The sequence below is a fragment of the Venustampulla echinocandica genome, assembly GCF_003357145.1.
Source record: "Venustampulla echinocandica strain BP 5553 chromosome Unknown scaffold_5, whole genome shotgun sequence".
Classification (NCBI taxonomy): domain Eukaryota; kingdom Fungi; phylum Ascomycota; class Leotiomycetes; order Helotiales; family Pleuroascaceae; genus Venustampulla; species Venustampulla echinocandica.
In genome coordinates, this window is record NW_022474210.1 from 1,340,866 (window position 1) to 1,355,571 (window position 14,706).

At 48.6% G+C, this 14,706-nt stretch overlaps 3 protein-coding genes across 3 annotated transcripts; all 3 read right to left on the reverse strand.

Moving 5' to 3' along the window:
• Positions 1-1,371: 1,371 nt before the first annotated feature.
• Positions 1,372-2,819, reverse strand: BP5553_07338 (Formate dehydrogenase; the record flags this gene model as incomplete). The annotated part of the gene is made up of 4 exons (XM_032015961.1): positions 1,372-1,718; positions 1,770-2,314; positions 2,384-2,538; positions 2,598-2,819. The coding sequence occupies 4 exons, from the start codon at positions 2,817-2,819 to the stop codon at positions 1,372-1,374; spliced, it is 1,269 nt and encodes a 422-aa protein (XP_031868230.1).
• Positions 2,820-6,590: 3,771 nt separating this feature from the next.
• On the reverse strand, positions 6,591-8,656 carry BP5553_07339 (uncharacterized protein; the record flags this gene model as incomplete). Its single annotated transcript, XM_032015962.1, has 4 exons — positions 6,591-7,691; positions 7,739-8,115; positions 8,162-8,322; positions 8,373-8,656. The coding sequence occupies 4 exons, from the start codon at positions 8,654-8,656 to the stop codon at positions 6,591-6,593; spliced, it is 1,923 nt and encodes a 640-aa protein (XP_031868231.1).
• A 3,606-nt stretch (positions 8,657-12,262) lies between these two features.
• Positions 12,263-14,514, reverse strand: BP5553_07340 (uncharacterized protein; the record flags this gene model as incomplete). The annotated part of the gene is made up of 5 exons (XM_032015963.1): positions 12,263-12,477; positions 12,551-13,120; positions 13,491-13,715; positions 14,182-14,365; positions 14,500-14,514. The coding sequence occupies 5 exons, from the start codon at positions 14,512-14,514 to the stop codon at positions 12,263-12,265; spliced, it is 1,209 nt and encodes a 402-aa protein (XP_031868232.1).
• Positions 14,515-14,706: the final 192 nt, after the last annotated feature.

The window sequence follows — 14,706 nt, forward strand, 5'->3', positions numbered from 1 at the left end:
ACACCATAAACGACGAGCCGCTCTTATAGCATACCCTCGAAAACGAGCATATTTGCTGCTTTCTAGAAACTTGGACAAACTAAATGGTATTTTATTGCTTTGCAGGCAATGAAGTATTAGCTGAGGTGAGCTTGATGTTTGAACTTTGTCGGTTCAAGCTAGCTTGTCCTTGATAACCAATCCTATTATATGAGATGTTTGATACTATTACTGTGATGGGTATGTTCTAGATGGCTAGGATATTTAACTGTGAAGACACCCTACACATAAACGTAACATAAGACAACGCCAAATTCCATTCCCATCCACGTGTGGTCTGGCTGTGCGGTTTTGTTCACCCCAAGGCAGGAATCCTACAGGAGAAACCTTGACATACGAGGCCGTAGGCTTTAGGAAAGGTTGGCTTTAGGAATGGCGGGTTTCAAGACCTGTCGTCACCCCGCTGTGTAGCCCTAACGCAGAGCTCCTCTTCATTGGCAGCATCGTTTCCTTTGGCAACAGTAACTTACTTGATAACAGCATCTTACTTGACAACACTAATTTAATTGGATTCTCGCCCTTGCCAAATTGATTAAGATAGCTATATCATCAACGGTAACATGATAATGAGCCAGAGACATGTAGTAGATTGTCAGGCCCCACAAGTTGAAAGGCCACTTGCTTGGCTGCCAGATTGCAAAACCTGAATGAATAGGCGTCTCTGTTAAGACCAGGTGTGCTTTATTTGGATCTGAAGATAAGAATTTATACTCGGGCACCCTTGTTGTTATTTAGGTAAGTAGTGGAAGCTAAGGCTTAGGAATCATCTAAGTAGGTGCCTTTCAACTCTAGTTCAAGGGCCATCAACTCGAATTGCAGCGTCACGTTTTCATGCTTTTCTTAGTTCGATCCTACCATAAATGTAAGGTGAGTAAGTATCCACTTTACAAGGTGCCTCCATAATTTGGCTGTGAACTCCCACGGCGCGCATCGGGGGAGACGATGGCTGGCTATCGCAGTTTACCTAGGAGACACTGCGCACGGGATAAGTTTCTATTTGGTAGATTCCGGGAAGAAATTCGCAGTGTATTATATCTTCTTGCAAAGGACGAGGGGAAGCGGGACATGTTTATCAATAGATGCATCCAAAGATGAAATTGGTAACGTAATACGGAGTCAGCGATGATGCAGAGTAGTTCAGTGAAGTTACTGATATTACAGCATAATGAAACTTTACGTAAACACGATGGAAATAAATATGCATTTTAACGATTCATAAATCATTAAGTCCAGTTATACGAATATAAGCTAGGCAGATAATAAGTGCATTTGATTATACCTTCCATTCAGTAGCATCGCAATTCCCAATTCCCAATTCAAATCCCTATTTCCTTACTGCTTTGTCCGCTGACCATAAGACTTGGTTGCGTAATCACCCTTGTACACGATCAAATCCTCGGCGCGGTAGTCGTGCTTGTCGCTGAGGTAGCTCTGGAGGATAGCCTTAGTGCCATCTGCATAGCGCTTCTGTGCATCGAGAGATGTGCCGGACACGTGGGGAACCATGGCGTTTCCGCCGCCGAATGGGTTCTTTGCGTAACGGAGGACGTGATCCTTGGGTGCTGGTTGAGGGAACCAGACGTCACCACCGTAGCCGCGGAGATGGCCGGATTTCAAGGCATCGGCAACATCTTCCTTGACAACAATAGCACCACGGGCGGTGTTGACGAGCCATGAGCCTGCATTGTGTTAGGTAGGGACAGTCTCCGGGGCGGATAAATGGTACTCACCCTTCTTCATCTTAGAGATCAACTCCTTGTTGAATAGACCACGAGTCTTCTCGTGCAGAGGGCAGTTAATAGTGACAACATCACATTGTGCCAACATCTCCTCCAAGTTCTCGACACGCCGGCAGCCGATCTCCTTCTCGACCTCAGGCTTTAATGGTTGGTAATCGAAGTACAGCAGCTCCTTGCAGTCGAATGGCTTCAATCTTCTCAAGACACGCTCACCAATTCGGCCAACAGCAACAGTGCCGACAACCTTTCCCTCGAGATCAAACTCATTCTTGGCAGCTCCGGCAACATCCCACTCACCGGCTTGGATTTGCTCGTGTGCGGGGACAAAGTTTCGGACGAGGACGAGGATAGTCATGAGGACGTGTTCGGCGACTGATACAACGTTGGATCCCGTGACCTCCGCGACGGTGATACCTCCGTTGGTCTTGTTGGCAGCATTCAGATCGACATGGTCGGAGCCGATACCAGCGGTAATGGCAATCTTGAGCTTCTTTGCCTTTGCTAGGCGTTCGGCGGTAAGGTAAGCTGGGTGGAATCTGTGAGAGAATGGTTAATTAGGCCCATCCTTTTTGTTTCAATTGATGAGAATCCGGGTGGAGCCATACGGTGTAGTGATGATAATCTCAGCGTCGGGCAGCTCCTGGTCGAACTTGGAGTTCTCGCCGTCCTTGTCAGAGGTGGTGACCAGAGTGTGTCCTTGGTCCTCGAGCCATTTGCGGATACCCAGCTCGTTCTCTGTTGTGCCTAGAAGTTCTGGGACCTATGCATTGTCTTAGAGTTGAATTCAATTTGCGGAGAAGTATGGCAATGCTCTCTTACATCCTTTGCGTGGTCCTTGCCATCGTACAATACAAGAAGAACCTTGACCTTTTCACGTTGGCCCGTTAGCATTCTTATACTTCCAAGATTATTGTGACGGAGGGCTTGCGCTCCACGGAATAAGACAGAGGGTGATGCAGTCGCTCGTGCGGCTGAATGCAGCGAGGACCTGGTCACCGCGTGGGATGCCAGACGGTGGAGGGAGCGAGTGAGCAGTACCATTTTGAATTGAGTGTATAATTTAACGGGATTAGAATCTCGATTACGGTCGAGAGGAATGTGTGAATTGGGGAGTGGAAGAAGGAGGAGCTGGAGTTAGAGCTGAAGATGGGAGTAGAGGTTGCGGATAATGTTGATGTTTGTTTATCAATGACGGCTGGTGAAGGATGGATATTGCCTTTGTAGTCGTTGGCGGTGGTGGCTGGTGGGGTGCGGGGGGCGGTTGAGCGGGGCAGTTGCAGTTCCAGGTCGCAGTTGCCAATTGCGGGGTGATTTGATTGTTGATTGCTGGTGGACGCAGTACGTAGTAGGCAGTAGTACGAGTAGTACGGAAGTAACACGACAGAGCTAAGGAACTGCTAATCACTGCCAAATTGCTGTAAATCGCTGCTAATTCGCTCCTCCTGGTGGTGGTGGTTGGTTCTGTGCGGGGTTCGGTTTAGCAGAGCTGTGTTCGGCATATAACATGTAAGCAGGAGATCGGTACAGGCCTATATTTATACGGTGGTGGTAATAGAATAAGGAGTACGTACCTTGATGGGGAGGGGTTGCTTCCTGATCTGGGTATCGAGTAGGAATTGGATTTGCAATTGGATGCTGGGGTGTGATGGAGAGTTGAAATCTGTCAGACGACAATTCTTGCATATATATATATATATATATATATGGTACATATTTACATGTACCATCATAATATGCTTTGATGCCCGCCCGAATTACTATTATTATTCGTCGGGCCCTCGATGCCGAATTCGGCATCTAATGAGGGCATCCACATCCAGATAGATCCACATTCAAATGCTCCTTCGGGGTTGTTGTTTGACTGGTTCCTCTCTGATATTCGTGGTTTCCTCGGGGTGCTCGGCATTAGCAACGGCTCTCTCTCGCCGCGAGTTACTCGTACACGTACCATCCTTCTACTACGGAGTATGTAGTATTCTACGGAGTAGTAGTCGTAAGAGGAATCGTAAGAGTAGCCGCAAAAGCTTCGGCGGAGCAGCGTCAGTGTCTCCTCTTCTCTCGTCATCGAGGCTCGTTGCCTGTCCCCCTTACTCGAGCACCCTTGGCTCCGGCGTTACAGTGGCGCTGGCTGGGCTTTGGAATGCGGGCACCACCTTAGCCCACTTGGCCCAGCTATTCCCCAGCTAGACTCCGTAAAGATCGCCATCCCAAAAGCGTCGCACTAGTCTGCTAGGGCCAGGCACCGGGGATAATTCGGAATGTTCGGGCGGCCCACAAGCCTCCCCACATCATCCACTTGAGGTATCTCGGTATCTTTCCGACAGTTCTCCTTGCTCTCATTGCTGGTGATAAACATAAGGATACGGGTCATGATGATGACGATGATGATGATGATAAGGGTCCATTATTCAGACGCAGGGCTTGGTACGAGGACGTAGTACCGCAACAATGAATAATGGTAAAAAATACCTCATCCTTCGGCCGATCTGGTCTGGGCCCGCATATCCAACGGCTTTGACAATCTACTTAGGCAATCTGGCTCCTCTTGACGTACGAGCGCTTCCAAGTTCGTACCCAAGTAATTTGGCAATCTGGTATGCATGCTTCGAAGCGGCGTCAAATGAATTGAATGAATAATGAAGGAAGGAACCAATACTCGTACTCGATTGCGGGGTACTCGAGCATACACCAGCGGCCGCCTATCGCACGTACGGACAAAAGGCACCCATTCGTTATTGGCAGTCGGGCTGGCCTGGGAGGAATATCTGTTCCTCCTGGCTCTTGTCTCTCGTCTCCACGAATTGCATTGCACGTTGGGAGGGCGCGATCTCGATGATGTACCTAGGTCGGTACCTTAGGCAAGGTAGCCGTGAACTCGACATAAGTCACATGGACCAGAAGTCTGTGAATCTCGATTCAGATCGCCCACGGTCGTCCAATTGTATGCCAACAACAGCATACTGCCGAAATCTAGGACGTCCAATTGTAGTGCTGACGGCATATCCCCGATTGCGTGTCGTTGGCCTCCCTAGCGCCAAGGACGCGTTGTGATGGAAGCATATTATTGTCTCGATTAGGATGCGGGATCCAGTCCGTCTGAGTCTCGGGAGAACGAGGAGAATGAATTGACGGCCTCCTTCGGCCCCGTCTCGGAATTTGCGTCGGGTACACAATCCCGTGTAAGATAAAATGAACAGATCTGAGAATGAGATCTTGAACTTGAACGTTTCGGTATGATAGTCACGTGATGTTTCCTCCGCTGGCGCAACACTTTGTGTCTACCTATCGACCCTATTGACCCAAGTTAGGGCATCCAATACTAAGTATTTATTAGAGCATCAAAGCATACTCAGGGACTAATCACATCATGCTAACTCATTTACTCCAGCAAGTAAGCACGTGATGGGCCCCTACCCCTTTCCGTCCGAGCCCTCGTCTCACGATCTCCAAGGTTCGTATCACAACACTCACACAGTTGTACGAACCGCTAATACTCCGGATCTGCCACACGCCCATAGCACACGCCCGCTTAGCAAGTCTGGAGTACGAGGTAACTTGCACGTCCCATGTATATATATTTATCCATATACCAGCACATACATGCTTGCAATTATCCAAAGAGTATTTGTCAAAGCCCTCGCAGTGTTGGCGGAGTGTTTCAAGTACCATCGCCCTCCACGTCACCCCAGATATCGGTCGAGCTAATACCCGAAACAAAAAAAGCATCGTCGGAAAAGGTTCCAGGTCTACCAATGCTACTTCGATGTGGATGACACCGATTTGATGTTTGAGCTAAAACAAAAGTGAGTACCGAGCGGCAGATAGGTTGGTACGCGGGAAGCAACTGTTTTCTTCAGAGTGCTATCAAAAGGTCTCTAGGCCATTTGATGCACGAAGCTAGGAGCAGAGTGGTAATGTGGTGCTAGAAGCGAACATAGAGTGGTGCTCTAACCTTGAAACATCGAGAAGGACTTGGACCCAGGACTTCTTTTTTTTGCGGTCGCGGCCCTCAATGTGATACGGGGGAATTCTTGTGACAGGAAATGGGGAAATGGGAGGAAAGTCTAGGCTAGGGCCACGGCTCTAACTTTGAATTGAAGAAATTCACTCGGGTGCAAGGCGGAGAGGACAAGCCTGCGAGAATGAGGTTATGGATAAGAAGAAAACAGACTAGAGGGCAAATAATTTAATAGAACAAATGTATCAATGATTGATTGGCAGATACCGAAGATATATAAGAAAGCCCACGATGATGTAATAGACTGACTACAGGTATATATTTCTTTGCAGATCCTCCTACGTCTTCCCCTCCCTTTGGTATCCTTCCACCTGCCTTCCACATCTACCGATATAGGGAATATCGTCCAATAACCTCACAACTGCATAAGCAGCCAGCTTGGCAAATAAAGGCTCCACAGGAGCATCTTGGCCATCCCTCCTCGAGAGGCTCAGGCGCATCGAAAGTATAAATAGAAAACATATAAAAACAAACTCGTGATGTGGTCCGACATGAGATAATATCCCACCAACAACAAAAGGTATCATTAAAGTAAAGCACTCCGCCGGCTCGCTCGCGTGGTTCGTCGTCTTGTCTTCTCCATCGAGAGACCTCCTGGCTGTACGGACCGATCACGATGATACGCGGTGTTCCAAAACCGCCAATTCAAGCCTGCGCTAAAAAAAAACACCAACACCGACACCAAATCTATATAAGTCCCTCTAACCTTGGCTTGGCCTTTTCCCGGTGCACACCGTCGCGGCATATGTTCTAGCGAATGTGAAGGAGAATGTAAATATCAGGTGCCGCAAGTTTCATATCCAGTCAGTTTTCCCGTCCTGCAGCTGCGTGGGCGGTTTCAGCAAAGCCAATGGACTACCAGTCCCATTCGTTCTTACGGAGTTTTGGCGCGTCGTGGTAGTCTTAAGCTCCGGCCTAGCCTTTTGTTCCGGAGAATATACCGCTGGAATTAATTGAGGACAAGAGATGGTTAGGCGGCTTCGATCTGCTTGCGGTGTTGGAGGAAGGGTTTTGTTGACACATATAGCTTTCGGACTTGAATTGCTGAGTGGGGGAGAGGATCGCTCTGGTGACCGGGTGGGCGATGGGAGGCCTTGAGTTTGTATTTTTAAAGGTGATGGTGAGAGGAGTCGAGCGGCGGATCGGGGTACTAGGTTGGAGGTGTATGTTGTTGATGGGAGCGGAAGAGGTAGGTTTGAAGAATCTGTAGATGATGTTGGCGCGTGGGATATTCGCAGGCCAATCTGCACTGTTGCGGAGGAGGCTATCGAGGAGTCTCGTCTATGGCCACGAGAGGAGGCCCCTAGGACTGGCGGTGGTGGATCAAGGCCAGTTATGTCGTATATTGAGGTTGGCTCCTGGTTGGCACCGACAGCTAGGCTCTTATCCGGGCTTGAAGATTCCGCCGGAAAGAGCGAGTATGACGCCTTTCGAAAGTGCCCTCGTGCAACTGATGCAGCTGGGTAACTCGGTGGTTGTTGGTTTGCTGCTTTTTGTTCCGCTGCGACTAGCTGTTGATTTGGTCGCGTGGGCGAGCCATATATCGGGCTTCCGAGTGATTCCATGCTGATGACCCGCCCCTTCTCAGCTCCAATCAAGCTTGATCGGCTTTCTGATCGAGTCGCCAATTGTCGGACAGGTGTATGTACAATCACTGGCGACATTAATTGATGATTGAAAACCAACTCGTTGGGTCCCCAAATTCTAATCTGGTGCTTCTTGCGGTCTCGGGACCCTGTGGGCCCAAAAGACGTCGTCGCAGTATTGGCTCTCAGGAACAATTGGAGGAGTCCGCTAATAAGCCCCGAGAGATTAATTACAACAGTTGCCATCATGGCAGCTTTTATATCTCCCTTTGCAGTGTTGAGAGAAACAAACCACGGAATGACGAAGGCCTATGACAGGTTAGCAGGCTCCGGGGTAAAATCCGGGTTTTCCTTACTGATGAGATGAACCCTAGAAGAAGGTAGTACACCATTCTCGATGCCGCAATTCGCTGGTGCTCATCAATCAGATTGACAGACGACAGCCGGAAAAATATTATCAGGGCACTGATGAGCATCAGGCCGCTAGAAATTGAGAATAAAATGAGCCCTAGATCCCCGTAGCTGGTTATAAACCACACCAATGTTGCGAAGCATGTGTCTCTTTGCTGGTGTAAGTTCGAAGGGATCCACGTTCCGACCAACATTATCACGACGATAACCAAATACATTTTGACGGCGTGCTTCCCCCTAGCCTGAAATGGCATCTTGCGTAGAGCTCGAAAAGCGCATTCTAGTCCAAAAACCAGCTGGATATATGGCACAATGAAGAGGGCTATACTCGTTAGCGCTGCTCGGGAGAACATCAGCAGTTTACATACCCGGCCACATGTACTGAGCAATCACTGAGCAGCCATCTGTAAAAAGCGAAGAGAGGCCCGTTGCCTGTACTCCGATGAACGCAAGTCCTTGAATAGCAATTCCGATCGCCAGTATTAGAGGAAAGGTCTCCGCGGGGTGGATGGTTCTTGTGCAGAGTTTTCTATTATCCTTTAGCGCGTTACTCCCACCGTCGAGCCTTTTAAACCATACGTTGCCTTAAACTTCGGGTTACACCTCTTCGACGCTGCCCAACAGTCGTAGATAATACTGGTAGCCGTTGCAAGGGCCGCGAGCACGTTAAAGACACCAAGAATTATCGTCGATGTCCGTATTGACTTGCTTTCTGCGAATACAAGCCTCTGTATCAGCTCTCCCGTCGAATTCTTCCTTTGCGCTGCGAATTGAGCAGCCTTGGTTGCATTGAAAACACCCGTATGGTTACCCGCAGTATTGTTCATAGCCCGCTCCATCACCCATCTTGCGGTTGTCGCCATGATATCCTCCGTCATCAGACGGTCCTTCAACAACCTTTACCAAGATGATTGCGGGCAGCGAGCCGGATCGTTTACGGTCGTAGTGTTGTTAAGTCATGAAGATCGAGTGAATGTGTTGTTGTTCTTGTCGAAAGAACGTCGTATGAAAAAAGGGAAGCCTCGAGGGTGAGGGAAGAATTAGTGAGCCACACCAGTATCCCGGTAACAATAGAAGAAGCAAGATGAAACAGAAATCTGAACCAGCAGCGGTGGCAAGAAAAGCCTACGAATGGAAAGAATTTGGCGAAAGACAGGCAAAACCCCCAAAAGAGCGTCAGGATATTCTGAGTTTCTTGCTTTTGGATGGCATGAAGTATAAGAAAGATACCCATGCAGGGCCGCAAGGCACAGAAAATGGTCCACGCGCGGGATGAATTGCGTCCGGCGAACTAGGTGTGGCCTGGACATGGTGGGGGAGTTGGTGCACCGCTTTCTAGGGTGAAGCTCTGAAGCCTCTCGCAGCCCAGAGGCTCCCTCAGGGGGTCTTTTGCAGACTGTAAGCCAATCAGTTTGCCTGCGCACTGCACATGGAGCCCAATTGGGTCCGTGTCCGCCGCCATAGAGCAATCCGCCACTTGGGTTGTGCTCTGGGGCCTTTCCTTGGTGAAGCATCTCATGACAATTCGAGTGTGAACGGCATTGATGAAGCACACGCGAGGTTTCGCTGCGGTCGCAGATCGTCGCTTAGAACCCTGGGCCCGGCCATCAAGGGACTGCGGATGGACCACAGACTCACAGCCCGACGAGGTTCGTAGGATCAATAGAATTTCCACGGGCCGTCGCTGGAGACCGAGAAGAATATACGACTTGACGGGCCGTCGAATTTTTCATTATAGCTGAATTGACAAGAAATCGCCCTTCGGAGTCCGGATCTGGATCGCATCTCAGAAGGAATGAAAGGTCCGATGGACAGTTCGCACTAATGGAAAGTACCCATCCCATCAACCAGCGGGCGGAGATTTAGGTGACACCCAGCCCTTGGCATTGGAAGAGGCTGGGCTCTCCGTATGCGAATTTCGAAGCTCGCAAGGACTGCTCTCCAGCACAAAAGGGGCACGCACATTCTGGCCACCTCCGGCAGGTCCGGCCGCGATCTCATCGCAACGAGGGTTGATTGAAACAAGGTGGATAATACCAAGATTTCATCCAGTCAATTCGATCAATCCCGTCATTGAAGGCCCTTCCTCAGTTGCTAAGCGGATGGTTCATTGATCTTCGGCCAAGGGTGCTCGACCGTGGCGCTCTTTGAAGCTCGGAGAGTCTCAAGAGACTTGAGATGAAACCTTTCCACGGCCACACCTCAAATGGCTGAGAAGAAGCACACATCGCATGCGAAGAAGCCATCAGAATCGACCACATCAATAAATTGACGGCACCTCATCATCTCCAGTGCAGAATCTCGAACAGAGTGTCGACCTGAGTTGTTGAAGGAAGATGAAAGATGCTGGATTCTTGAAGGTACTGTTGGCGGTTCACAGAGTTCGGGTTTCGCTTGGCATTCACGTGACATCCCCCCCCCCCCCCCTTTTTTTCCTGGCAATCACCAAGCGTAAAGGTTGGGTGGGAGTCCTACTTGGAAAATGTGATACCGTGTTTTGAATTGCCCACAGTCCTATTAAATTCATCTAGTCCTATTTCCTTTCGAAAAAGCCACCCAAAAATCCACCACTCACATTGCGTCCCTGTCTACAAAGTACTACGTAGACTTGCTTTCACTGCTGTATTCGCCACTATAGACTGCTCCAGCCTTCCCGGCCCATATTAAGGATCCTTGTCAATAGACGCGTCCCGGCGGTGTTTCCGGGATGGTTGTCTGAGCGATCTACGAGACTCATTTATGCCGGGCTGGATTGACATTCATTTCAAGTAGATGACGGTGTCCAGGCAGCCTACCTAGTGAGGTGAGTCCTTCTAGCAAGGAAATCAAATGCAGCCGACATATCTTAATCGACACTTCAACTAAAAAGAACTCTAAAGTCTATCACTGAACCATGAGAAGCTCTGGTGATTATTCCAAGATAAATCGGTGAACCATCTCTAGCCAAGCCAAACCCCCAATCGCATGAACCCGTCGTCCCAATATTAAGGTTAGCCCGTGATCCGAGTCCTAGTCCCGCCCCGGTAGTCCTGTAATATAGCTTGCGTAATATGCTTGCTCTCATCACCACTTAATCCAAAGCTTGGCTTTCTCGTCTCCGCATCCTTCACCACGGCGTTTGCCGCTGGCTATCCGGATTCCGAGATAACTCGTGGTCTAAAGGGACTTGAAATTGAATTCGGAGGTTATTTCATTTGGGTCGTCCTGAAAACGTGTTGAGACTCTTTGGATTCAACTTCATTCTCCCCTTTAACCCGAATGACCAGACATGTTTCTCAGCAGAAGTTGATAGCGTTGTTCAATGGCGGCCCATGTGAATGTAGCCTTTTGCCGTATGTGAGCTCGAGTTTGATCGGTGTAGCCAATATGCTGTTTCTTGCATGTACACCAGAGGGCAACATCTATTTGGAATGCTTCTCTCTGGGATTTTAAACTTCGAATGGGGGACGGTGATCAGACTGTAGTGAGGCTCAGGAATTTGGTAACAAGGCAGACTCCACGTGGCAGATAGCACATAGTACCTAGGTACTTAGGTAACTCTGATCCACACTTGAGGCATTCAATGTATTGGACTGGCCTCTTTGTCAGCATCTCTACACGACGTTGCTATCCACCTTGCGTCTAGTCAAGCGAACAGGCAAAAAAGCCCACACATTTGCACATGCATCAGTGTTCTATTCGAAGAATTTTGTGCAGCACGAATAGTTGTCTTCTGACATTTAACGGTTTAATGCATAAATAGACTCGCTAGGCTAGATAGAAGCCACTAAGCTCAAATACCTCCTTGAGACACCAATGGAAGTCAAATTCCAAGCACAGGATTATGAGCTACTAAATCGACTAATCGCCACTTCTCATGACAAATATCTAAGCAATGATTGCTTTAATTCACATAAAGTCAAAGCGCACATGGTTTCAATCGTCAGATGCTACTGCAGAAGTTCAGCGACAGAGGATCGTCGCGAGGTAAAAGAAGAACGCCTCTCAAACCATGGCATCACACTACTCTAGGGTCCACCAGACCTCTGGAAAGCATATGAAGACCATCTGCACTTGCATGATATTATAACTTCCATTATGGTATGCGTCTGCCATTCTATTATAGAATCGAAGGAACCGCTCGCAGTGAATCAGATATGACTGAGAGACGATGATTGACAAATGACGATACACCAGGCCAAATCCCTGGTGGCAAAATGCCATGGTTGCTATGGCCCAACAGCATATGACGTATCGGAATTCTAGGTTCGACTGGTAGACAGAGATTGTGACCAAAACGGGTGGTTGGAGTAGTTGGTGCCATTTAAGAATTTCCCGTGGAGATTATCCTGTAAATATGTCTATGTGTGTCCAACTTTCGCCCTCCAGCTTTTCTCCGCCCCTCAATGTCGGAATCGGGTATTTCTATGCTTTCGCCACGGGTCTTGTTTCCCAATTTCGCAACGGTAGTGCGCCAATAAAATGTCGCCTTATTTCTTCTTCTGTCTCTCCGAGCTCTTAGCAACAGATGCATTCCGAACCATAAATGCATTTCTCATGTCTTCAAATGCCACCCACAACGCATATAGCGGGAGGAACACCCAGAGCATATTGAAGAAGACCAAGTACACCCAGAGGAACATGAAATTGCTCGAATCGAGATTTTGATTGCCCGTTAACCACTCGGGAGCGAATGTCATAAAACCTATTGAACGGCAGTCAGTTAGAATTGATTTTCGCAAATGAGAAGACTAGGAAGATTGAAATGGCAAACAAACCTCCATATAACTCGCCTGTAGCAAGGACAACCATCCAGAAGCTAACCTTCCAATCCCGTTTCGCAATCCCATAGCATATCCATGCGGCAAGCGGCCCTGCCCCCAACACTGTCAAAAGCTCGAGGCTAATAACCGTGAGGTCCGCACTTGCCCACCGACTGTCTGCCTGAGCGTATACCATCCATAGCTTGGTGGCCCAGTTATTGCCATATGCAGCACCATACACTCTATCGCTTCTTCCCAGAAAGTTTGTAACAAGGGCGGGGTGATGAACAGCGGGGTCAAAAGGCGAGGAAGTGAAGAAACAGTTATAGAGGAAGGATCCTTCGAAGATGGTGTGGATGAGGAAATCGAAAGCGTGCCAGATGAATAGGACACGGAACCGGTTGGGAGTTGAAGGCGCGAGGGCGCGGAGAGACAGCACGTAGGCGCTCGTAAGGATTGCGACGACGGCAAAGAGAGAGACGATGGTTGTGGTGTCGATGATATCCATTATCGACAATGGAGCTGGAGCTGCGACAATCTTCCTCCCGGCTTGAGCCTGGGCCTGGGCAGCCACGCCGGCGACGCCTGAGAGGCTAGATAAAATAAATGACAGCCCCATATCAAGCTGTATCTTGTATATCCTGAATCGCAACTCTGATGTAGAAGCAGGAGGCGAGTTACAAGATTTGGGGTACTTTCTGTTTGTTTTTCTCCAATTTCGGACTCCATAAGGCTACAACGCGGGATTCAGGGGCGTGTCTTGGCCGCGCTAGCAGGGGATGGCTGGTTAGTCATCCCAGACTTCTTCAGACAGCACATCACCAGCTCCCTCCATCCAGTAATAAATTTGAAATTAAATCAATGTCAACCGGAATTCGATTGAGTACAACGTAACCTATGGGCAACTCTTAGTGAGAGCATGCAGGGTACACCTATTCCAAGTGGCCGCACTAACTATTTCTTGCTGTATTCCCATTTCCTTCTTTCGATACGAGGCATCCTCCGTTTTCGTTGATTAGACACTTCGTCTCCCTCAAATCCCCTCCAATCATATTCCAAGGATTAATGATCGTTTTGAGAGTCCATTTTGAGGCACTAAGCAGTTGTCTCGGTGCTTTACCTGCAAGCGTTTCCACAGGCTGAGGCATCAATTTGTTTACCTCGATTATCTCAGGCATACCTGAGTAAGGTAAATATTGCAAGAAACTTAGAATACTCGAGAGGACGAATCATACGATGCATAGGCTAAGCGGCCGACTTAATCGAAAATCGACTTAGTGGTATTTCTCTATCCGTCGAACAGAAACGACTAAGTTCAACAAAGAGGTTGCGCCACTACATAAATTTAAAGTCACCAGTCATACCAAAATAAGATTCAATATTCAGATGCAAAGCGTAGGATTGCTATGCTACGAAGAGTACTTTAATGTACAGCCATTTATGTGGCAAATCCTTCCCTCCCGATTGCGAACCAGCCAGCCCTGTACGCCATTGAAAAATCTCCTCTCTAATGCCGATCCATCAGGCAGAAGGTGATCATGCCGTCATCAAAGGGAGGGTGCATTTAGTGCTTAGCAGCCTCTGTCGGGATTGTCAGCTTCCGGTATTCATTACCAACTTTCATTGCGATTAGATTGAGAACTCACCCTTGTGGACATCAGCCTTGGTGTTGTGGGAAGTCTGGTTGACCTTGTCTCCAACTGCGTCCTTGGCGGCAGTGGCACGGGAGCTCAAGCTTGCGTCGCCGTCCTTGGCAACTTGCTTGTTGGCCTCCTTGGAAGCCTCAGAGCCGGCGCCCTGGACGGTCTCGGCAACGTAGTTGGCGGCGTTCTGTTTGGTTCCAGTCAGTATGTGTTTCGCAAAGGTGGAGATGTGGTTTGGGTGAGCATCCTCAGCATCAGCAAGCTCGAGGGCGAGGGGCCTGATGGAGTGAAAGAGTTGAAGCGAAAGTGTCAAGTACACACCTTAACGGTCTCCATGTTGATGATTGGGTTGAGTGATAACTGGGTTGTCTTGGGTTGATAGTTGATTGTTTGTGTGGAGGATTGATGGTGTTGTAGGATGGAGAAAATTCTTTGGAAGGAAGGCAAAGGGAATTATATATAATAAAGACAGCGGACAGCGAACTCTAGTTTGAAGCTCGCAAGAGGGATAACGTCATATCTTTCACC